At 38.7% G+C, this 27,215-nt stretch overlaps 1 protein-coding gene across 2 annotated transcripts; it reads right to left on the bottom strand.

Annotated features, from left to right (window-relative positions):
- On the bottom strand, positions 1 to 17,997 carry LOC124269249 (C-type lectin domain family 4 member M-like). Of its 2 annotated transcripts, XM_046704264.1 has the most exons (5): positions 17,908 to 17,997; positions 17,108 to 17,292; positions 2,787 to 3,026; positions 2,051 to 2,233; positions 1 to 898 (listed from the first exon to the last, which is right to left on the bottom strand). In XM_046704264.1, exons 3-5 carry the CDS (start codon positions 3,019 to 3,021, stop codon positions 663 to 665), a joined length of 654 nt encoding a protein of 217 aa, XP_046560220.1. In that variant the 5' UTR covers positions 3,022 to 3,026; positions 17,108 to 17,292; positions 17,908 to 17,997; the 3' UTR covers positions 1 to 662. The 2 variants fall into 2 exon arrangements, with proteins under 2 accessions (XP_046560220.1, XP_046560221.1); XM_046704265.1 differs by lacking the exon at positions 17,908 to 17,997 and having other exon boundaries at positions 17,108 to 17,418.
- Positions 17,998 to 27,215: the final 9,218 nt, after the last annotated feature.

Raw genomic sequence — 27,215 nt, 5'->3', positions numbered from 1 at the left:
ATTGGATAGGAATGACTGAATCTCGGATCAAAGAGGGAATGGAGAGAGATCACAGAGATAAAAGTGGAGAGGGTGTGGTTCCGTGATTATCCGAGATAGAGAGGTGGGGTTACATGATTAACAGGTAGGGGTGAGTTCATTGAATGTCTAGATATAGCGTGGGTGGTTTTCAGCGAATGAAAATGATAAGACAGGCTCCAGACAAGATGAAAGAGGTAAGCTAAGTATCAGTCCCCTTTTGGAATGATCTGGAGGATGGATGAGCACCGGATCTAATTATATATTATACTCATATTATAATTTTCCAGCCACATCGTGTAAGAGTTTGCCAGCTCTGTGGCAACAGTCTGTAAATAATCGAGTCTAGGCCAGACAGTCCAATGATTGAGATCATGAGCAATGATCTACGCATCTGGGACACGGTAACATTCAGTACCCAATTCTGCAAGTCTGACCACATGATCCCATTGGTCACCTCTTACGACAGCATGGGTTGCAGTAGACCAAATCAAAGATTTATTGCCGAAAATCTTCATGGGTATCATGTAAAAGAAGTGTCACAACTAATTACCTCAGTGGTGTAAGAGGAAGGTTTGCAAGCATGAACAAATCTTACGTGGTTCGTTAAAGAATAATATTGCATTAGTTCCTTGTTTTCCATCTTAGACACATAAATTCATCACGTCATCTTTCATCTCCTTATCACATATATAGTTAACATCATGATCAGTGAGACAGTTAAATGATGACCATCCTTGAAGATATCCTGTCAAAACGCCACACTCCTTGCCATTTTCTGGATGAGTGGACTTCCAGGCCGTGAAAGGTCCAAGTGTTTCTCCGTTGCTCCATTTCCAAGTTCCAGAAACTTTACGAAGCCCAATCCACGACTTCTGATCTGAAACCGTAGAAAGATGATTTACGATTTTTATTAGAGCTATACGGAAGGAGCCAATAACTGGATTGTGAAAATGGATTTACAAAACAATAATTTCCAATTATTTATTCAATCTCCGACGGAAAGCGGAGGTGAAGTAGAGTGATCCTCTCGAGAAGAAGTGCAAAAATCCTGGAAAATGAATGAACAAGATTTCAGCTTTTGACTGCGCTTAGATTTGATTTACTAGTGCCCGTTTTCCTGTTCAGCCAGCGTAATACATGGGAAAGATTATACATGAATACTGAAATGTAAGTACAATTTATAACAAAATCCAAACCTCTACAAATCAGATAGGTTCAGTAGAATGAAGAAAGTTCATTGATGGCAACCTAATGCGTTCGTCATGCACTACATATCCAATTCCATAATGTTTGAAAAAAACATGCTTCCCAAATGGCTGAACTGTTGGCCATATATAAAACAGGATCGACATTTCGTGTTCGAGATATGACAGCACAGCTTATTCGTGCAACGTTTCTCCTCAGTCAAATCTGTAAACGCAAAAGATGGATATTAACACAAACAAACCGCTCCACAATATATCAGTTTTGATAACATAAATCCATTTGCATCATCCAGTGGTAAATTTGTAAATAAGTGGTAGATAAACACTATCGCAAGACAGAAGGAGTGAGTGAGTGAGTTTAGTTTTACGCCGCTTTTAGCAATATTCCAACAATATCACGGCGGGGGACACTAGAAAAGGGCTTCAAACATATTACCCCTTTTGGGGAATCGAACCCAGGTCTTCGGCGTGACGAGCGGAAGCTTTAACCACAAGGCTACCCAACCGCCCCTTCACAGAAGGAACATGTGATAACCACACAGAGATTAAAAATGTAAAGTAAAGTTATGTTTGAAAAAGGGTGAACAAAACAGATTTCTTTTTTTAAACTAAATTGTAGAAAAGGATGATGGATAGTATGAATTATATACATGCATAAGAGTCTCCCACCAAACTAAAGTCAGACTTTGCAATATGTGATCTAAATACGATATTTACCCACATGGCTACAATGTGTGAAACCCATTTATCGAGTCCCCCGCAGTGATATTGCTGGATGAAATCGGCGTAAAAATGAACTTACTCATTCTCTCACTCATATTCACCTGGAGTCAGATGTAATGTTAGAAGATGGTCGTTCTTCTCGGCAGTGTCGACGACAACAAGTCTTGCTCCAGCATCTCTACACAAGGTCTGTGCCATGGTACTGTTTACTTTGTAATCACTGCGCTTGTAGCAGAGATTAGAGGGAGGGTGGTAAATCCAGCCGTCTGATAACGAACATCCATCTGAAACAGTTTCATGGATAAACCAAAGTACAAACCAGACAAATCAAGTGTGTCCTCTTATTTGGGAAAGAGTTATTTGCGAGAGTGAATGGAAAGGGATTTCTCGCCGTTTATTAACCTCGGCAATATATTGGCCTCTTATAAGTAATATATAACTTTTGTTTGTTTGTTTAACGCCGCATGAAGAAATATTCCAGCTATATTACGTTTCTCTGTAAATAATCAAGTCTGGACTAGACGATCCAGTGATTGAAATCATGAGCATCGATTTACGCAATTGCCCTACAATGACATGTATCAACGAGCCCGACCACCCGATCCTGTTTGTCGGATGGGTTGCTGAAGACCAATTCTATCCCCGATCTTCACGGTCGTACATATCATTACTGACTCAGCTTCCCTACTGTTTTAGTATCTTTTGTAATTAACAATCCGTTTCATTTTTATTTCAAGTCCACTTTTGTTATTGCGGAATTCCTAATTTTTGTATTAACCCCACATGGTCATTTATTGACCCTTGTATGGTGTAACATACATCTTAACAACCACCTACCTAGATTCCAAGAGTACAGCTTCATTCCCGTGTTGGATGCCAACACAATGTTTCCATGGCGATATGTGTGCGGTGATATGGCACACTGGTGAGTCGCTTTGTTATAGAAGAAAGAGGAACAACCACTTGAGTAACACCGTATCGCACAATTGAAAATACTGTTTGTCACGGCTATATTGAGACTGTTGTCAAGAACATCAGACAGGACCACAGACAGCAATAACCCTGTAGCCATAGTACCTGCAACAATGCATGGAGTGAGTGAGTGTGTTGGGTTTGTTTCTTGCAAAGTTGGAAGCTGATACTACACAGTATAAGTGTTGTTGTTGATAAGCTCAATTTATATATTCTACATGCTTTCATGTCTGATACTACATACAAGAGGGACAGCCTTGACAGAGGAACATGATTGTGAATCGTACTGAGAAGCCATAAAGGTTGTGTTACCGGGAAAAAAGTGATGTTTTGCAGTATGTTGAGATTCAGGTTTTGGTATCATGCATCATGTCAACAGCCAGGACATAATTCAATAATTTAATAATTCCAACGATTCCAGACGCGTTTTGGTAACCGAAATTCTGAATCTTAAAACATTAGAGTTAAACACACACACCCTCTTAGCTAAATGACGAAAATGATATTCGTCCTGATATATAATCGATATAAACTGTCCTCTGTATCATGTCTTTTCGCAAATATCTTTTGAGGTTTTGATATGTATACATATAAGGGGGGTGGGGTAGGGGTGGGTTTCTAACGGGTATATCTAACACACTTGCATGCATGTAGAGTCGGAGAGGTGGGTGGGTGTTCGGGTATAACTACGAGGGACGTTCAAATAGTAGTCAGCCTTACCTAGAATATGATACAAATGCAGTTGTTTTTATGTTTTATTTTTCTACATATTATCTGTCAGCCTCAAGCAAATTGGTTTTGCTATGTTGCAGCCTCACGATCCCCATTTTGTGAGACTTTGTATCTTGGCTTGGTACTCACAAAAAACGTAAAATCTGCAATAAAATGCATCACAAACTTCAGGAAACAAAATATGCTATGTTTGAGATTGGTAGAAGTCGGCTAGAATCAAACTTAGATATTAAACTGCACAAAAAAAGCAATTTCAAAACTACAATCGCTTGTTCAAATGACTCCCCATTCTGTTTACTGAAAGAACTCGAGAAAGAAATGATGGATTTTGTTCACATTTGGTACCAAGGTTTATTGACTGGAGATTGGAGATTTACCGACACCACTTGAATTTAGTGACCTTGAGGTCAATTTAAAGGTCACAGCGAAAGTGTAACAGTTTTGCACATGCCAGGCTTGGTAGCCGTGAACTCAGGAAAGTATTAATAGATTTTGATCCAATTTTATATCAAGGTGTATTGGCGGGATTCCCCCAACACCAATTGATTGGGAAACTTGTGCTCATTTTAAGTTCACAGTGAAAAGTGTTTTGCACATGTCTAACTTTTTAGTGCGAAAATACAAGACAGAATTAATATGTTTTGCTTAAAGGTAGTACCAAGATGCGTTGGGAGTATCGTCTAACGCCAGTCGAATTCAGTGACCTTCGGATTATTGCTTAGAAGGTTGTGTCTATGCCTGCCTGTTGTTTCAGGAGTCGGCTGATTTGATGTGATGGTTTACCTATGTAGGGAATGGATATCTTGATGGGGGCTGATTCTGGTTTAGATCTTTTGGCAGGAGGTGAAAGCGTTGCTTCGATGGTTCTGTTGACTATTTCAGGTGGGTAGTGGTTGCGTTCTACAAAGACTTTCCTTTTTTCTTGTAGGTTTGTTGAGCAGATGTTTTTGGCTCTTCTGGTCAATGTAGAGATGACGCCGGTCTTGATTTTAGGGGGCCTTTTGACTTGACTGAAACAAAAGGCAGGCATAGACACAACCTTCTCAGCGTCCTCCAGCCTCAACAACCTCCTCCATGCCAACGGAAGAAAACAACCCACCGTCAACAACAACAACCCGAAATGTGTTATTTATAAAATAAACTGATTCTGGACAAAGCTACATAGGTGAAACATCCCGACCCATCAGCACCCGAGTCAAAGAACATCGCACCTCTGTTGCTAACTCCGACACCAAATCAGCTATCTCTGACCACATCAAAGCAAACCCCAATCATCAAATAGAGTGGTCCGACTTCACCATTCTCGCCAACAACCAAACGGACTTCACTAAACGCAAGCTCACCGAAGCCATTCACATCAAACGCCATAAGCCCACCATCAACCGTGACCAAGGATACTTTCATTCCATCAGCTTATGATCCACTCCTCCACCAAGCCCAATCTATTGTATAAACATCGCACCTATTGTATAAACATCTCCTTCATTGTACCACTCCTGTATTTATACATCTCTGGCTTCCATTCACTATCTTTTGTGTACTCACTGGCTTCATCAGCTTACTGTTTAACCAATTATGGCAATTATGTTGTTTCCTTTGTCAATTACAATGTATGTAGTTTCTTTGTTATACACAGTATAAATATGCAGCTCCTCCACTTCATGTATCACTCTTGCTTGACAACGGTACAAGAATCTGTATCGAAACGTCGCACTCACGAAATAAAGAAGTTGTTATCCATAAAAACTTGTTCCATATTGTACGTCTCAACTTCTAAAATGCCACTCAAACAAGTTAATGCTTATAACATACGAGGGCAAACATATCGGGGATAATTTGTTTTCATGCAATATGCACCGGGTAAAATATCACTTTGTCATGGTGACATGACATCATGAACAATGTTATGACGTCACGTTGCTTCCAAGAAGCCGCCTTCTAAATACAACGATGACGGGGAGCCTGCATTTGTTGGAAAGTAGATTATCGCGTAATTTCCGCAATTAAAGACTTCGGTAATAAATAGAAAATTATATTCGTGACCATAATATGCTAGGGTTAACGACCTAAATATCGGCATATCCCTTCTCTGGTTTCGAAAATACCAAGATTTAGGCAGTTGTGTTGTAAACTGATATTTATCTTCTATAAAGTCGGCTATATTCAAACCATGAGAAATGTCGTCAAATAATGTCTGATGACAGTTACCAACAAATAGTGTCCATATATTTTAGATATCTATAACAATAAAGCACAACCTCACTACTTTTTGATAAATGACAAAGGATTAATCAACCATATTAAAAGGTGTTCAGGCTTGAAGGACGAAGCTCACTAAAATCTATTGCCATCTCCCTTTTAGAGACTGATAAAAGGTTCGAAAATTTGGGTCATAAATGCATGAAAGTTTTTATTGTTGTTCATACCCGTTAGGCCTCCCGCCTCTACATGTAGTTGAGATATAACCGTTAGAACCACCACCACACCCTCTGTCTTAAAGTATGCTAGATATAACCGTTAGAACACACCACACCACTTTTCTGCCCATTTATTCAATTGGGCTAAATCATAGTTGAGAGTTGCTTCTATGGATTTTACATATTTTCCCGCAACGACGATTGATGTGTCATCGGCCAACATTATTGTGATATTTTGTAAATTTCCAGGTAAATCATTGATATATACAAGGAACACAAATTAACCAAGGGCAGATCCTTGAGGAACCCCTGCAGTAACATTTAGTTTTTCATAATGTTCCATTAACAGAGACACACTGTCGTCTATCAGGGCCCGGTTGTTCAAAACTCGGTTATCTTTAAACCAGCCGTTAAGTACATTTAACCGAGTGTTACCTAATAACAGAGGGTTATCTTGTTGTTCAAAACTCTGTTAACTTTTAACAGGCTGTTAACGTGACGTTAAGTTAACACACCTAAGGACCGCCGCTAACATAACTCGCAAATGGCGTTTATGGCTAACACTGCTTTCATGACGCCAGTTCAGCAAAGAAAGGATAGGGTGTATCGTGGACTTGACTTCGATATTGGAAATTATTCTGACGAAGAGTTACATACGAAACTGTAACTATGCACATCATAGGAACTAAAATACATGTTGTACAAGTACATGATGCCTACGTTTAATCTTTTAACACTTGTGGAAAGGTTTATATATGCTTTACTACACTAAATGTGTGAATTTCTTCTGTAAATATTATTCAAACAAACACTTTCAAAGAATATAACACGTACACCCTATACCCACGTATGATATGATATTGAACAAGGCTACATGTAGATAATTAAATTAGTTTCATGAAAAAATATCCGAACGATTATATTATGATACTGAAAGTGTAATCGGCGGGATATGGTGATTGTGTATGCTCTTATTCTACCGACCTTCACCTCAGAGAAATTGCCAAATACACTCCCATTTTAAGATAGAGAAGAAGCCAGAAATGCCGATTATTACCGTTGTCGTTCTGCGTGATTTTGCGTCAGTCATGGCGTCACGCAGCACAGAAACTTGACAGTTTCGTGTAACTACATCACATTCCTGTATTGTATCTATTTTTAATTTCCTATTTCTTGCTACTATGCTCTTTCCATGCAAATGGGTGTCTGAAAATTTGAGAAAATGCTACACAGTATAAAGTCTGAAATTTTCTTTGTTTACATTTCAAACAGGTGTTGTCTTTCGAGCACAGCAGTTGTTTCCACCCCCAATATCTTTCGTTTCACTTTATCTAGACACTGGGTATTGGTGCCAAAAAAACCCAGTTGTAATTAGATTCTAAAATGTATTAGGAATTCAGTAGGACTGGGACGAGTAGGAAACAATGGAATCGAGTACCCGCATGTACGTACCCGAATCGGAATCGAGTACCCGGAAATGTAAGAAATACATTCGGGTCAACTTTCTGAATATTCAATCACGATTTGACAGAGATTATTGTAGAAAACTTGAACAGTTGGTAATAAGACATTAAAACTGACCTCAAGCTATTTAATTTACGTCTGTTTAACCAATATAGAGAGTAACACCATTACTTACATTCCTCGTTATAACAACGAACGTTTTGTTCCTGCTGCTACTGTAACTTAACTATTCACTGCTCATGCACAGATAAATTACAGTAATTAAAACTATGCTCCATTAATCGGACAATACCAATGATGTAAAAAACCCGTGAATTTCCGGGTTAGAATATGGATCTTCAGTAACCCATGCTTGTCGTAAGAGGCGACTAACGGGATCGGGTGGTCAGACTCGCTGACTTGGTTGACATATGTCATCGGTTCCCAATTGCGCACATCGATGCTCATGTTGTTGATCACTGGATTGTCTGGTCCAGACTCGATTATTTACAGACCGCCGCCATATAGCTGGAATATTGCTGAGTGCGGCGTAAAACTAAACTCACTCACTCAATGATGTAAATGTGTGTTACGTCAAAAATGAAAAAAGACAAGCTATTGTCTGCCCTTGTCATTACAGAGCTCTCTCCCTTTCCGGATACTCGATTCCTAGATATAGGACTCGATTCCAGCTGTACCCGACCCGAATTCGAGTACCCGAGTACCCGTCCCAGCCTTAGAATGCAGTGATTCATTTGTCGCCGCTGAATATGAAATACAAGTGATGTAATTGGCGTTTCAATACCGGCCTTCGCGAAACGTGATTTTGTAAACACTATCCAATAGGGCGCAAAGTGCACTTGGGCGTTCGTGTGAGTGTATTTATGAAAACATCTGAACACGATTCCAGGCTTATCGGCAACGTTTCAGAATTATTAGTGATTTTATTAAAAACTGATATCATTGTTAATTAATATGCTATTTTTGAAAGTCTATACTCCAAGTAATTATCCGATGTCCGTCTGGCATCCCTTCCCATAGATGGATTTTAATTATATTTTTACTAATCATTTCAGCAATAGTATGTATCTATTTCTGTTGTGAGTGATATGCAGGCCTACTTCGTAGTCACTTTGATTAAATGTTATATTTGAATATCGAAACCTTTTTGTCACAGCGAACACAACACTATATCTCTTGTCATATTACACGATAATATTTGGAATTTTTAACTTATTTTATAACAATATCTGAATGCTAATGTTATACACTGATGGGTTCATATAAGGAATACTATGGCACAATAGTATTTCTCTGCCGAATCGTTGCAGCGTTCTATAATACACTTATGAAATATAATACATGTTTTCTGTCCTTGAAGTCATTAACAAGAATTATGCATTTGCTGCAGTCACTTGTGAATTGAACTAAATGAAGGTTCATCTGATTAATGAGTATCGAGGAAATTATGTTCATCTATAAATTAGACGCAGCTTCATGTTTTTCAAGACATCTTTCCGGAATATGCGTCTGTGAAGGCGTTCAGATAATGACGATATTGCACAGTATTATTCATGAGATTCTTGTCAAAAGTAAGGTCGGATAATAGATGGATTTTATTCAGCAGTGTTGGCCCTGGGGCCTATAGTACGATTACAGTTTGATTACTTGCACGTGGTGCTAGTAACGTATTAAGTTTCTATTGGCATTGAATGCATATTTCAGATAAAAGCTATGGTATTAATTACCCAACATCTATATTGTTTGATGTTAAAAGATTTGGCAATGTGTGTTCATACATTACAATTTTTGACAGACTTGGCAAATGATTAATAAATGATATTGATAGCATCTTCACGACTTGGCCATACAGTCATGGCAATTAAAGGAGTGAAAAGTGAGCGATAGGTCTTGTGGGAATTCAAAGATTCATTAAGACGATAGCCGTCTAAGCGTAACTCTGTGTGTAATATTTATACATTTTCTATCCACGGACAACATGCTTCTAATATTAATATTATTTTCATGGATTCATTATATTTTATCTATAGCTGTGAAGTAAGTCCCACACAGAGCTGGGATCATATGTCTTTGGAATATAAATTATGCAAACGGCTGGAACCTTTTGTGTTCCAATACAAAATGTTCGTAACGCTACGACATTCGCATGCCTATGATAAACTATTGAGTTGGCCTCAACCATTGACTGGATTACATTCTCTTCGTCAGCAGAGAAATTTCGACTTCTCTTTTTCCTTGGGGTGCAGGCGACATTTTGTGTTTCCATTCTTGGTAAACCGAAGTAAACGGAACTATGGGATATATGGAAGCTAACCAGTGACGTTAACCACACTTAAACTTTGACGGCGACGTTAGCTAACGGCATGACTAACCATGTTTTGAACAACGCATATTGAACGTTCTGTTACCTAACGGCCGGTTAAGGATTTATCCGGCCGTTGGGAGTTAACCGGCGGTTAAGATAACCGAGTATTGAACAACCGGGCCCAGATAGATAGTTAGTTAACCAACTAAGTACGTTTCCACGAACACCATCATTTTCTAATTTGTGCAATAAACCTTTATGCCATGCCCTGTAAAAAGCTTTTGAAATATCACAAAACAGCATACAGTAAAGGTGGTGATTATCTAGGACTGAGCATATATTATGATAAATGTCTATGATGAGATGTAGTAGAATGACTAGCAGTAAAACCTGACTGGAATTTACTTAAAATGTTATGTTCATGGAAGTGGTCGTGCACATGCTTTACCATTATTCTTTCAAGGATTTTCCAAAGGATAGGTATTAAACTCATAGGTCTGTAATTAGTTGGGAGGGATGCATTTCCTTCTTTCAAAATAAGAGTAACATTACCCGTTTTCCACAATGTAGGAAATACAGTCACTCAGTGATATATTATACAACAAACAAAAAGGTTCAGCTATAGATGTACAAATTCGTTTTAACACTCTCATTAATGCCATCAGGTCCACTAGATTTGTTTGCTGGTAAGGTCTTATCAGAACTTTTCGGTTACAATGACATTTGTTATACTGTTAACACAGCGATGGCTAACAGGTGGCAAAGTCTTGCCGCCATCAGTAACATTTGAAACAGATACAAAATATTCATTTAATGTTTGAGCTTTATCCAAATCTGTAAAAACTGAAGGTATCCCAGAATCATCAGTGACAAGAAGGGGAGTGGGTCCCGATGAAGTAGTAAGTAACCACCTGATTGAGTAGACTTAGGTGATAAATAGTTATCAAAAATAGATTAAAAGTTTCCCTTGGCTATTCTTTTCAGATTATTTACTTTATTCCTTTGCTTTTTGTATTTAAATAGCTCAGAAGTATTCAGAGATCGAAATGCTTTTTCCTTAGACGTTCTCATTTCTTTTAAGTATGTTACGAGGGGCGTTGCAAAAGTAGTCAAACTAACTATATTCTCGATGTCCAATGTTTGAAAAAGCTTCCATTTTATTTTGAAGGAATCATTAGCAAAGTCATATCCAAAATTTCATGTGGGTAATGTGGTTAACGAGATATTAGTCATCACAACATTGGGGTATTATGTTTCTTGCAAATTTGCAGAAAATGGAAAACAATCTCCCATTTGGTATCTAGTAATAGTAATAGTCCGCTTATATGGCGCTCACATCCAGGCACATTGCCTGCTCACGGCGCTACGTACATTACTATCCCCGACCATAGGACATTATCGTAGTTTCTGATACATTTTCAACTCCCTCGGGACTGTACAGCCATGCTGCCTGTTAGGCGCAATGAACTAAACACTCACATTGCCAGCACATACTCACGGGTACCCATTTTACAGCTGGGTGAACTGAGACAGTGTAGATCTAAGTATCTTGTCCAAGGATACTACGCAAATGTGCCCATCTCGGGAACCGAACCTCGGTGCCTCCTCGAAACAGGCCCTTCAGCGTGATAGGCAGACGCCTTACAACTGCACTATTGCGCTATCTCTTGGATAATGGTATACCCTCAGATAGTATCATATAAAATATGTTCAGCATAGTATTGGATGACTTCCCGTCATCATCAACATTCAAAGATTTGGATTGCTGGATTTACATTTAGACGGGGACTGTTTTTTAGGACACCCTCATTTTAAATTTTCAAAATCATTGTGTCCAGATATACAACATATTGAGAGCTGACACTTGTGTGACCATTCAGTATTTAGTTTGAACCCTTGACACCATGTATGAATAAGTGAAAACTTTAGGATGAGTTATATCCTTATGATGATGTCAACTGAAAGGGGTGGGTAGTGTCTCCAAAACAAGCCCTTTCAGTAAACATGAAGGTGGAGTCACTTAAACAAGCGATTATAGTTTAAAATTGCTTTTTTGTGCAGTTTAATATCTAAGTTTGACTTTTACCAACATACAACATGTTTTTTGCATATTTTGTTTCAATTGGTGTAGGGGGATTCCCGCCAATACACCTTGTTATAAAAATGGATCAAAATCTATTAATTCTTTCCTAAGTTCGCGGCTACCAAGCATGGCATGTGCAAAACTGTTACACCTTCGCTGTGACCTTTAAAATGACCTCAAGGTCACTAAAATAAAGTGGTGTCGGTAAATCTTCAATAAACCCAAATTTGAACAAAATCCATCATTTCTTTCTCGAGTTCTTTCAGTAAACCGAAGGGGAGTCATTTGAACAAGCGATTGTAGTTTCAAATTGCCCTTTTGTGCAGTTTAATATCTAAGATTGATTCTAGCCGACCTCTACCAATCTCAAACATACAAAAATGTTTCTTGCATATTTTGTTTCCTGAAGTTTAATTTGTGATACATTTCATTGCTAGTCAGCTAGGCTATTCCATTTGTCCGAACCACAACATACGGAGACAGATCATTTAGCAGACCGGACGCTGTACTCTGGAATTGATTACCTGAAAATGTCAGAAAATCGGAAAATATCAACAGTTTCCGATCTTGTCGCAAAACCATCCTCTTCAAACGAGCATTCGACTAAGCGCACATGAGCAGGACTCTGGATATGTATCGCTATACAAGTGTCTAATTTGATTTGATTTCATTTGATTTGATATACCCGTTAGAAAACCCACCCCACCCCACCCCACTTTATATTTATACATATCAAAACCTCAAAAGATATTTGCGAAAAGACATGATACAGAGGATAGTTTATATCGATTATATATCAGGACGAATATCATTTTCGTCATTTCTTTCTTAAGGTTATCGCGCTAACAATCTTTATATTGGCAAAACCCTCAGATTTTTGCTGTGACCTTGAAAATTATCTCAAGGTCACTCCATTTCACTTGTGTCGGTGAATCTCGCCAATATACCTTGGTACCAAATTTGAACAAAATCCATCATTTCTTTCTTGAGTTATCGCCCTAACAAGCTTATTTGATGTATGAAATGCAACGAAAAACAAACACCCGCGAATTTACGAGTGATTAAAACTGTTATTACAATTTACGTAAACATTTATTACATTTTGCCGCAACGAAAATTATTACAATTTACGTCAATTTTTATTACAATTTGCGTATTACAATTTACGTCAATTTTTATTACAATTTACGTTTTTATTACAATTTACGTCAAGTTTATTACAATTTGCTGCAAGTATTACAATTTGCGTTTTTATTACAATTTACGTCGTAACACACCCTCCTTTCATAAGTAACAAATCACAAGACACAAGACATCAAGACTGACCACCGATCATTACGAATTAATAACACACTATTAGGTTGTTAAAACCTGTGTTCCTTTAGACGAGAATCTCCAGAGTTAGTGTAAACATCATGTTCAAAAACGAATCTGACTTGTGTGAGCAACTAACATTCATGGCACCATTGGAACAAACATTTAGGCTTCATAAGCTTCATCGGTTAGGTCCAAAAAATGTAGAAACACTTGACCAACAGGTTACATGAAAGTCAGAGGTCGTATCTAGATTATTACTATAGGGTTCTTTTAAGGATAAAGTAATGTAAAGAATCAATTGCCGCAACACGCGACTTACGGGATCGGTTGGTCCACAGGCAAACTGCAGCGCAAATAGGGCTGCGCAACAAAAGAGAAAATGACCAGTCGCGCGAAGAGAGCAAAGGTTGGCAACGTACTTCCCTCGCTTCGGTTCGAAAAATAGTTTTAATATTAAACTACAATATCGCCACCATCAAAGGTAGACACCTATTTCCTCACAGGGTTGTGCTCTCGGATGTCCAATCTCATATTTAATAATTACTCACGTAAAATATATTTAATTCAACAGTTTAAGCGCCTCTCGTGGCATGTCAAATCGTTCTTCGCCTCCATTACCCTTGCCAGCTTCCGGTTCAACGGAGTAAAGGAACAGGGGTGTAAAATCTAAATATATACTATTCCAAAAAAGAAACGCATAACCCAGAAATCTGTTGCGAAAAATGTTTCAAACATGCATAACTCGTCCACAAATAGACTTTAAGACATGAATTTTTACTTCAGTTTAGAAGAAAGTAATGGCTATACAACCATGTGGATAATCTTAGATAAAAGGAGACGTTGAGCGCGATGGTGACCACGTGACCGGATGACCTCCGAAGTCCAGGCACCCTGGCTGCTGTGCTCTCACACGTGGCAGTACGATCACGCAAATGTAGTACCCGGATGTACCGATCTTGGGCTGCAGTGGCGACTCGAGGTCTGCCTGTACGGGGACGGTCATTTGTTATACCTGTTTGGTTGTAACGAGCTGCAAGCCGTGATATCGTGCTCAGGCTAACAATCAGACGCCTGGCAACAGAAAATTGGTAATCTCCAGCATTCTTTCAATGGCGATGTTCAGTGTCGCAGCGCCAAGATTTGGCGTAGTGATTTGATCTTGAAACTCCTTCAAAACGGATGCCGATTTCCGAAAGTAATAGCCAGACAGTGCATGCTCTTTGCTGCACAATTTCAACTGGAATGTGATTTCTTTTGCGTTGTGGTGATGCCTTTTTAATCCTTGTAAGAAATCTCATCAAAATCAACATTTTCAGGTCAAATCGACTTTTCACTTGTGCATTTGTGTAAAATTATGTTATCAACATTTTTGTTACATATTTTGACGATTGTTTGAACACAATAGGTAATTTAGAGATTTTTTTAAAATACAAAACGCCTATGCGTTTCTGTTTTGGGATAGTATACTTGAAGAATCACATGTCCGCCATATGGAATACTTGCTTCATTCGCCCACTACGCCAGAAGTGTTTTTTGTGGAATAAATGTTACGAAAATTCTAACAGTAACGACGGCAGATTAGAAAACTAATCCTCAACAATTTAATAGTAAAATAAGGCAATATGATATTTCTTTTTAATTTCTGCCTATTCTTGTTCCTTCACTTGAACCGGAGGCTGGCAGGAGTAATGGAGGCGAAGAACGATTTGATATCCCACGAGTGGCGCTTAAAAGGTTGAATTAAATATATTTTACGTGAGTAATTATTAAATATGAGGTTGGAAATCTGAGAGCACAACCATGTGAGGAAATGGGTGTCTACCTTTGATGGTGGCGATATTTTATTTTGATATCAAAAATATTTTCGAACCGAAGCGAGGGAAGTACATTGCCAACCTTTGCTCACTTCGCTCGCATATAGAAAGACTGGTCATTTTTCTCTCTGTTGCGCAGCCCTATTTGCGCTGCAGTTTGCCTGTGGTTGGTCTAGTGTGCTGACTTGGTTGACACATGTCATCGTATCAATTGCATTGATCCATCTTCATGTCTGGTCCAGGCTCGATTATTTACAGACCGCCGCCATATAGCTTGAATATCGCTCAGTGCGGCGTTAACCGACAAACGAAGCTAAAATATTATTACCGTACATATTCATTTTTTGTGGTCAGATCAAACCTTTCGCAAGTAACCCAAGTATTTATTGCATCAAGATCATTTTTAAAGTTGTTTTTTTTTCATTTAAATGACCTTTCTCTGCATATATATTATGACTTGTGCATGTAGCATTACATTATTTCAGTGCATATATATGACAAGTGATGACTCTAATTTCAGTGGTAGGTAACAGCGACCTACATTCATTGAGTGAGTGAGGTTTTAAGTCTTCATTCATTGAATAACATCTGCGGGATCTGCGAACTGGAGGGGTATTTACGTCCATTGCGCTTTCTTAAAAAGTACAATTTTAGCTACTCAAGGAGTGCACAACCACCTGTTCGGGAAGGCTTTACTTCTTCACACAGTAGTGCATTTTTGCTTTATATCTATTGGTTTTGGATTACAATACACAATTTGACTTTTGGAAACTTGTTGAAGTGCAAATCCCATGTGTACATGTGCAAATTTTCAAGCATTTCTTTTAAAGTGAGATACGTTACCGAAGCGTGATGAGCGTGTACAACATATAACCTTCTTATATCTATAGTTTCAGGATGTTTACTTTTGTAAGCACAATATCCCAACGGAAGTGCTGTCACATAACTGCTTCGGCAGCATTTCAAGTGTAAGGCATATGACCTTCTGGATTATCTCGTCTCGAATTAAGACATGTATTTGCCGTATTTGTTGATGCTTTATTCATTTTCTATTTGTGCCAAGGTGCGACTAACAGGATCGGGTGGTCAGGCTCGCTGACTTGGTTGACACATGTCATCGGTTCTCAATTGCGCAGATCGGTGCTCATGCAGTTGATCACTGGATTGCCTGGTCAGACTATATTATTTACAGACCGCCGCCATATAGCTGGAACATTGCTGCGAGCGGCGTAAAACTAAACTCACTCACTCCTCCTATTTGTGCCTGTGTATTGTCTACAATTTCAAAAAGCTGTGATAACAAATATATGTACACCTACAGAATACCGGATACCTACCAGCCATGTTGTTTAGTGTCACGTCACCCTAACCCTAACCATCAACCTTACCCGAGCCATAAGTAAACTCGCGTGCTTTCAGGGATGGTTGAAGGCATCCGGTATTCTGTAGTCTTACCCAAATATATAGCATTTCCCTATTAATGTTGATAAATGCATAATTTCTTCGTGGTATATTTGTCATACATCACAACAAATGTTAGTATTTAGTACTATTTTCAACCGAACGCCTTACTGTAGAACTCCTGCCATGCAAAGGCAGTCTGTAACTAGTTCTAGCCGTTGATAGACCAGAAACTCCAGCTGTTGATACGAATTACGACTACCATGTGGAAGAATTTCCCCTGCTTACGAGTAAAGAAGACCGCTTTTGAAATAGAATTGTTTCACACTGGGGGTCAGTCAAAGTGTGAAAGTCAAAGCAAGCTCATAATCTCTCGAAACATTATGTTCCACCACTACTGTCAGTACATTCTGAAAACAACTGGCAATGCAGTTACCATAAATAGTTCTTTTTTATACTTGAAATCCGAATTGACCATCTTGAATATATTCAGGTGTCATCATTGGATGAGTCAGATTCACTGTCATATATCTATCTGTAATTTACCTATGAAGGAAGAAATCAAAGCGACGGCATGACTTGTTACCTTTACGTAGTCCCGGTTACATAGATATTTTCAGACAGGGGCCACGGCAAATGAATATAGATATTACCTTCCAAGGATCCTCGCCTATTCGTCCTTAAAGCGCTAGGTCTAGTGAATCCTGCAGACACAGATTTACTCCGGAATAGAGATCGATCAACCAGACTCTTGGGAAGCGAAATGACTATCTAACTGCTGTTGCACTTGGGTGTTACTGCTTGTAGTAGTTCGGAGTTACGACAGCTTGGTTGCCCACTTAAAATATTGTGGGCCACACTTTTGTTCCATATAAAGCATGTGCTCTAATAGTGACTTAAGGCTCCACCTATGCACACAATACTGTAAATCCTGAAACAAATGCAAAACACGTGCGAGTCAATATCAATGCAACTTTCCTCCAGTCCCGGTTGAATTATATGTAGCGGTCTATTCAAGTCTTACATAATGCAATCGAACAGCAAATAGCACCGCATATTGAAACAGTTTAGAGTAAATGTCAGAGAACCGTTAAAACCATGAAAAATATATATTTCATCAATATTGGCCAACAAGACCGAGACTGCCATTCTGTTCTTATCTTTATTTATACATTCCACCTTGTTTACTTGATGAAGAAGCAAGAAGTACCTCTGAAACGTCGTGATAAAGAATATAGAGGTTTTTATCCATAAATGTGTAATGTATTCATGCTCTTCCATTTTCAAATACTTCAATAAACAGTTTGCGGGTCGGAGTGTTTGTATTGACAAACTTTATGGATGAGAACTTCTTTATTTCGTGAGTTTGACGTCTCAGTACAGATTCTAGTAACGTAACGCTCACTAAATAAAAGAAGTTGATGTCAATAAGGTTTGTCAATATTGCACTTACCTCTATAATGCCACCCCAAGAAGTAATGTTTCACTTGATGACAAAAAGCAACTAAACTTTTACGTTCATGAAGGATCGTCTTTGTGATAGCGATAATTTACTTTACTTTGGTGTGAACAAATGCTAAACAAAAACTCGACTAGTGATATGAATAAAGTGAAGACGTGTCTGTGCATCATGTATGCATTCAAGCATAAATTGCCGGCTTGATTGATTGACTTCTGAACACAGAAGCTATGGCTAGGTTAGAAAACAAGTTAACGATTGCCATTCAAGCCGGCAATTTATGCCTGAATGCATGCATGATGCACGTGCATTTCGATTTCAATGTTGTGTTTGTGCGAACTCTTCCCTTTCCACAAACAAAAACATTTCAAACCTCAATCTCAAACAATTCTTTATTGAGCAATACAGGCTATACAACCACAATTCATGTTTTCCTCAAACTTGACTTCCGGTGTCTATTTTAAAAAAAACAACAGCTTCAAATACTCCATTGATACTTAAATGTCATTTCCAATATTAAGACGTTTCTTTTGCCTTTGCAGTGGTGAGATTACCGAGTGTACAGTAGTACATGACTTCTCCCTAAGACAAAAGTGAAACATGTTGGAGAAGATCCGTGTCGTGTTACTATTGTCAACCTATATAATGATAGATATGCCAACATTCACATAAACTTCATTTGTTAGGCTCATTAACAATCATTATTAAACATATATTTAGAGTGAACTTACACCATGGGGGACAAAAGTGTGACATGCAAGATTTGAAACCCAAAATTACTCCTCGAAACAATATCGCTGTTGCGATCACAAACTGAAACGTAAAACAAGCTGTTTCCGGTGCGATGCGACACAAAAGATTGCATACCGCTAAAATATAAAATACAAACAGGCTTGTCACATGCGACAGAACAACCTCTACCAAAACGAGGATTTGTTTCACTACAAGAACGCTGACTTTTTTATATCTGAAAACGTATTCAACTATTGACAACCTATATACTGTGATAGATATGCCAACATTCACACAAGCTTCATTATCAATATATTTCTAATATGTGGTCCCTAGAGTGGTGATCTAGCTTCAGTTGTTGGCGATCCTCAGTCTTTTTATATTTTATTGTCCTCAATTGAAATCCTATTTTAGAGATATATGCCAGTTGTATTTCTTGTTACTGTGATATACTAGTTGGTTTTACTGTCCTTCGTCGACAGTTTTTTCTTAAATTTGCGCATTTATCATGAATTTTGATGAACTATTTTAAGTCACGATATGACTGAAAGACTGCCGCTGTGACTATAAACTCACTCACTCACTTGTAATATGTGGAAAGGAGTGACATATCATGAAGACTCGAATGCTGATATTGTCTCTTGAAATCCCCTTCCAATTCACTTTCATACTATTTCTTTGAAGGTTGACGGCAGTATAAGGTCACGAAAGAAAGGCTCATGTATTCAGCCTGACTGTATTTCTCTGAGTCTTTCAACGCAATGAAAGGCAATCTGAATCCATGTGTACCAAGGGGTTGGCATTGATTTGGTATCCTGCGTAACTTCCAACACATCAAATGTCGAAAATGACCATTTTCACTATGGCTGTCATATTCAAGAGTGAGTGAGTGAGTTTAGTTTTACGCCGCACTCAGCAATATTCCAGCTATATGGCGGCGGTCTGTAAATAATCGAGTCTGGAAGAGATAATCCAGTGATCAACAGCATGAACATCGATATGCGGAAAAGGAAACCGATGACATGTGTTCAATCGCTTCTCTATGACAAGGCTATGGAACATTTTATTACAATAACTGAATATATGAAACAAAAACTGTTTTAATTATGCGTCATTTGAAAAATATTCCTAGCCGTTTTCCAAAAGGGACCACACTGCTTCGATTTTCCTAACTAGTATATCCATCAATCATGCAGGTCGTAACGAAACCGTATACTTGGGATTTTAGTAACCCCACAACATGGAACTTTTGCTTTGAGGTTTCGGGCGTGGTGGGCGAGCTGACTAAGGCGCCAGGCTAGTGATCCAGCGAGCTTGAGGTGACGGGATCGAGCCACCTGTGACTGGGTGTAAAACCTTGGAGCCAACTTTGTGTGCAGACTCTTTCAGTGTTGTCACAAACCCTAGTGTACAGAACACAATCCTGTGCACTTAAAAGAACCCACGAATCCGTTGATTAATGACCAGATGGTGGCCACATGAATACGTGCAAACACTTAGTTGCGGGTACAGCAACGTGCAGTGAACTTGGACAAAGTATTGTGACTATGTGTGTCCCAGTCCACCCAGCTGTGAGCGGGTACCTTATAAGGATGGAAAGTCGCAATAACGCCTAGTGGCTGCAAGAGTCGTATGATCCCCGGGGAGTTGAGGCTGATAATACGATGTGCCGTTGAGATTGACATCCATTGATCGAGAGAAAAAATACCAGCGCCTTGACCATGTACTATTTGCGTGGATATGTGCGCTATATCAATATCCTATAATAAAATAATACAAATTTCGTGTTAATTTGACCACCACAGCTGCAGTCTCATTTCCGGGATACCATGCATATCTCTATCGAAGCAATTATGTAATAAGTCAAGGTTATTATCGAGGGTATCCTTGGTAAAAAAATAAAAATAATGAAGCAATTGTTGTTTGTCGGTGAGGACGTCGAACATTCAAAACACGAAGACAGGGTCCAGATCGGAACGGTTTCTGAGTGACCTACGTATAAGGTGAGGGTCACAGTGAAGTTCTTGGTGTGCGTATGGTGATTACTCCTCATACTTACAGGACAGTGATGAAATCTTCGCATACCTGTAGTAGATGGGACCTACTTTAACTGTGCAGCACATGTGTTTGTTATAATGTTAGATTCCATCAAGGGCCATATTATATGGTTAAAACCTCGATGTTTGGTTAAAATTCGGAATTATGACTGATATTGAAGACCAAATTCACAAACAAAGTGATGCACCCAAATCTGAATTGTTCCGGCTGCATTGGAATTACCAGATCAGCCCTCCTCCTCTTGTTTTTTGCTATTTGGTAAGGTTTGGACTGGTACGTTTCCAGGAAATACTGTGATCAGTCCGCTTGTCAGTCAGGTGCCCGGTTCCTGATTCTGTTGTAGATGAGGGCGGAAGAGCAATGACGTGGATTGACGCTCATGTTATCAGTCACAAACGTTATCATCACCAAGGCCCCGACCTTCCAACACGCGTGGAAAGTAATGTCGTATACCTGACCTAGAATATATCGTACTGTGGTTGTACCGTGACTGTAATACCGTACCATAAGTTACAGTTAATTCAAGTAAATTTCAATGACACATGTTATCCTCAGTTTAAGAAGATAAAATAAACATTTGTGTCTGGAAAGGTTTATGTATATGTTAGCCTGTTAATTATCCCTCAGTCCATGATATCCAAAAGCCCCATAGTATTCATGGTATATATTGTATTTCAAAGTTTGTAAGTCTTAACAGAGAAAGGTAGAGATTGGATATTTTTAAAATAGTAGTAACACCGACGATCCCCTTTTTCTATTGCATCTACGGAAGCTCGACATGATGAGTATAATTTTAGCTATTCTTTCAAAGACATAGCATGTGGCGGAGCTTACCCTTTGACGACAGTTTTTAAAGTGTGTTTCTGAATAGCTAAGATTTTTTGAAAGAGTTGAATCACATGAAACCATCAGCTTATGCATAAGTAAATACTAATATGCATAACATGTCATCCCTAATGCCGTTATAAAAAAAGTGTACGAAAGTAATCATCCATATTGGAGAGTGTTTTGTACTTTGATTTACATAATGGCCACGTATGATATTTCTACATGTATATCTCCTGAATGTGTTCATGCTTGATTCAGCGTAGATGTGCAACAATGGCATATGGCATCGGTCATAGGCGGTGGGGTAGCCTAGTGGTTAAAGCGTTCGCTCGTCACGCCGAAGATCCGGATTCGATTCGCAATGTGTGAAGCCTATTAATGGTGTCCCCCGCCGTATTATATTGGAATATTGCTAAAAGCGGCGTAAACCTAAACTCACTCACTCATCTGCAGGAGAGAATTGTAGCTTTATTCCCCATTCGTTTCATGCTTGTGCATAAAGAAAGTATTTAGGTTTTGTATTAACCACTGTGTCACATACTAGAGTAAACACAAAACCAGATTTAAAAGTTAATATAATTTATTAACTAAATTTACCCTATTTACAATAGTTAATATAGGCTTGCACCACAACGTCATTCTCGCATTACTAAACACACTCACACTCTTTCCCCCTACACACCCAAACAAGCACATCATACCTCACCATTCACACATTCTCACATACACTCACATCAATACTCAAAATATCACAACACCACAATTGTCTTTTTAAAGAAACACACAACAATTCATATGATTATGTCATGTACATGGAAGATGATATCAGTAAACAATTCATTAAAAGCACGAATCAGTTGCATGCTGTATACATCACAGACGATGTTATTGTCACCACATGTGGGGTTTCCAGACAGTTCAGGTCTTTGGTGGTAGGTTAGGGGTCCTTCCCCTGCATGTAAGTCTCTACATACTTTGGCGGCATGTCCATTTGATTCCTGTTGATCAGTTGGTACAGCCTTACTGACGGGGCACGTTCCTCTCCCGAGATACACAGATGTTACTTCACATCCACGGGCGGCATGTCAGGGTCGATCCCTAACGATCGGCGGGACAGCCTTACGGGGTGTAACACCTACCCCGGACACTGGATACAAAAAGCACACCCTTTACTTGGTGACTTTACATGTACACTCTCTATATTTCTATATATATACATATATATAGATCACATACACAGGATATGTTTACAGGGCTGTTTTACAGTCACTTAATACACAACACTACCACTATACATTACACGTGACCTGCTGAATGAATATCATCATTATGCCAGTATACTAACTTAAAGACATTCTCAAAATGTCACATACTGATCACAATTCCATTATATTACTAACCACAGCAATAATATACCTATATTTCACCTAAGTTATAGTTATATGCTTTAAGGTGAAATACCAATAATTTACTATATATATATTACAATTCATAGTCATATTCTGGCTGCCATAACTAACATTATCATACACACCAGTTGAATATTCAAACGCACATACACTCACTGGCTGCCATATTCAGTCCTTATATACCCCCCAAGCTACTTGATTGACCCCAAGCTTACTACCCAGATACATACAATGGCTCTCATACTGCACACCCCAACACTCGCTCAACGCTTACATCACTGCTCCAGCTAACCTCTTTTCACTCCCAATTTCTCACACCTCAGACATAGAATATAACATATTACACTAATGGTGATCTTGACACACTGCTGCATAAGTGTCACATTGTTTTATGGTCCCAAATATACACAGTATCATTACATCAAAAGAGCATGTTTCACGGACATACCAACTTGACTAGATCGTAGTTTGTTAATAACTGGAGCATATCACAGATAAAAGTATTAATTGTGAGATTTGAAGGGACGCTTATATAAATTAGTATTGAAATAGTAACTCATGTAATGTTAATTTAGATTTGAATATTTGAAAATATTGTTTATTTTTGTGGATCAGAAAAACAATCCCTACAGACATATTATATGACTTTCATATTGACATAAGTTTTATGAGAAAACTTCTTGAGGTTGCTACCAAATAATATTAACTTTATGACGCCACTGGAATTGTCCCATCAGAAATCACCAGCATAACTTCTAACACATGGGCGAGAATTGAGAACAACGACGGTCGTTTCTCTTGTAAAATATCGCATTTGTGATATAGAATGCTTAACACCCGGATTAAATCTATGCGTATATCGTATTTAAATTAAACACTAAAATAATTATTATTTATGAGTGATGGTTACGAGATAATTGTCATATATCTAACGTTTTTTACTTCAATTCAGATAATTACTCCTTAAAGCAAAAATAGTAAGTCCTTAGTCTTGGCCCTTCAGACGTGTCAACTTAACCGGCATGTTACACGTTGTCTTAAAACTTCAAGTTAATCTTTCAATCATAATATTTTTAGAATAAGATTGTTTTCATAGACCCTATCCCCGTCGTTAACGGCGACTAAATATATCAGCTTGTGGGGCTGCTTGTTCGGGAGACATTCCATCCGGAAAGCTTATTCCCTGCTCGCAATATCACACTGCAATAATGCTAAGTGTAAACAGTAAAGCCTTCACGCACGTCAATAATAACTAAGTATGTTTGCCAATATTTAAATACATCGCACAAGCGTTAGTGTGTATGTACCAAAGGAAATGCAGTAACGGTTAAAATCAACATAAACTGATGGTGAACAAAGTGCCTTAGTGAGAATACTACGTTTTAAGACATCTGTGTTTGTTTCAGAAAAAGCATGGTCGTTATTTATGGAGGATTTACCTTTCTCCCTGAAGATATGACGTAGTCTGAACATTAAAGCAGTCCCATGTCATGTGATTTATTATTTGTTTACATGTTCAACCAGCAAGACCTCTGTATGTTGAAGGGCGGTGGGGTAGCCTAGTGGTTAAAGCGTTCGCTCCTGTCACGCCGAAGACTTTGGTTCGATTCCCCACATGGGTACAGTGTGTGAAGCTCATTTCTGGTGTCCCCCGCTGTGATATTGCTGGAATATTGCTAAAAGCGGCGTAAAACTAAACTCACTCACTCACTCACTCTGTATGTTGAAAGATTAATGTACATAATGTATCTGACTACAATTGACTGACGACATGTATTTTCTTTTGATTGAATTATTGACACTGAAGTCACTCAGTGCCTCAACAGTCATCGAGTATATCACCAGGTGTTTGAAGCAGAACGTCTAACAAAGGTGTTTTGCTTATTGTTTGTCTCAGGAGCTGTCACTTGTAAATTGTCTATTGATTTCAAAGTGGCATAGTGTCACGGTTCACGGTTGAATGAACAAATGAATGTTTCAACGAGCCAATGAAATTAAGAACAACCGACAAAACACTGGCATTAACCCAACCACTTACTGTACAGAAAAAAATTATCCAGAAGCACAGAGTATATACTAAGTTGCGAAACTACTTTTGAAAATTGAAACTAATACTACAAAACTAAACCGTATAGATAAATATCATTTACAACAAAACTAGTCTCAGACAGTATATCAACAGCTGTATTGTTTTGGACCGCAGACATTTGGACCTCAGACACTGCTCTCGCACAGCTGAAATATTACAGGATGCGACGTCAAAGAACAAACACACCTTTAATGTTCCACTATTAATACTATTCTTCGTGACTAACTAATACTACAAAACTAAACTATATAGATGAATATCATTTACAACAAAACTATTCTCAGACAGTATATCAACAACTTTATTGTTTTGGACATCAGACATTCCACTCGCACAGTTGGAATATTACTGGATATGACGTTAAACAACAAACACACCTTTTATGTTCCACTGTTAATACTACTCTTCATGATATTCCAGGACACGTTGGAACATATTCTGACATTTCTTTAGGTGAAAGAATTGTGTCGAAAACATGATCTTCACTCAACCTCTGATCTTGATGTTGTGCGAGGCATATGATGGAGACTGTGTTTACCCTATTATCAAGTCTTTAAACCTTTCAAAAATCAATTTTTTATACTGTATTATACTGGTTGTACCAAGAGATTCTAGACCCGAAGGCATCTATACATGAAAATATGCTCAAAACAGAAATATTCTATTGTGTTTACAAGAGTGTTGAAAAGTGTATCCAAAATACAATGAATGTAAACAAATTGACAATAAGTACCGAAGTGCCAGATGAGTTCATTCACTTCTTAACATCGTGTGACATACTGCTGCTAAGGACTGAACAGACAGAGTGTCGTTAGCAGATTCCAAATTTACAAAGAATGAAATACTAGCTATAGATGGTAAAGTACCTGTCAGATTCATGCGAATCTATAGACTAGAGTCGGTCAGGAAAAGCACCCGTCAGATTCATGCGAATCTAGTCACTAGAGTCGGTAGAGTAAAGTACCTGTCAGATTCCAGGGAATCTAGTCACTAGAGTCGGTACGGTAAAGGACCACTCAGATTCCAGAGAATATAGTCACTAGAGTTGGTTGGGTAAAGTACCTGTCAGATTCGAGAGAATCTAGTCACATGAGCCGGTAGAGTAAAGTGCCTGTCAGATTCCAGGGAATCTAGTCACTAGAGTCGGTAGGGTAAAGAACCACTCAGATTCCAGGGAATCCAGTCAAAGCGTCGATACGGTAAAGGGCCACTCAGATTCCAGGGAATCTAGTCACTAGAGTCGGTAGAGTAAAGTACCTGTCAGATTCCAGGGAATCTAGTCGCTAGAGTCGGTAGGGTAAAGTACCTGTCAGATTCCAGAGAATCTAGTCACTAGAGTCGGTACGGTAAAGGGCCACTCAGATTCATGCGAATCTAGTCACTAGAGTCGGTAGAGTAAAGTACCTGTCAGATTCCAGGGAATCTAGTCACTAGCGTCGGAACGGTAAAGTACCTGTCAGATTCCAGGGAATCTAGTCACTAGAGTCGGTACGGTAAAGTACCTGTTAGATTCCAGGGAATCTAGTCACTAGAGTCGGAACGGTAAAGTACCTGTCAGATTCCAGGGAATATAGTCACTAGAGTCGGAACGGTAAAGTACCTGTCAGATTCCAGGGAATCTAGTCACTAGAGTCGGTACGGTAAAGTACCTGTCAGATTCCAGATCACCGGATCTAAATTACGGAAGTGGGTTTTTTACCCATGTTACAATTTTCCATTCACATCGTATAAGTGTGTGTCAGCACTCTGACAACAGACTGTACGCAATCGAGTCTGGGTCGGATAGTCCAATGATTGAGATCATGAGCAATGATCTGTGCAACTGGGTCACGATACCATTTAGTACCCAATTCAGCAAGTCTGACCCGTTGGGCCCTTCTTACGACAGGCATGGGTTGCCATAGACCAATTAAAAGATTTGTCGTTTAAAGAAGTGTGACAACTAATAACCTCAGTAGTGTAAGAGGGAGGTTTGCAAGCATGAACAAATCCGACGTGTTCGTTAAAAAATATTACCTTTCCCTCATGTTACATACTTTATACTTAATTTCATTGATCAATGACGCTTTAACAAGTTTCTGTGTCACCCCTCCCAGGAGGGTGACAACTGGAAAAAATATTACCCGCTGCCACGGTAACCGCCAAACTCTCCGCCGAGAAGCTGTATCGCTAACAATCGTATGACG

This window comes from Haliotis rubra, unplaced genomic scaffold (genome assembly GCF_003918875.1).
Source record: "Haliotis rubra isolate DU_JTF1 unplaced genomic scaffold, ASM391887v1 Scf143, whole genome shotgun sequence".
Classification (NCBI taxonomy): domain Eukaryota; kingdom Metazoa; phylum Mollusca; class Gastropoda; order Lepetellida; family Haliotidae; genus Haliotis; species Haliotis rubra.
Note: the sequence above shows the minus strand (reverse complement) of the source record. Positions and strands in the feature narration are given on the sequence as shown.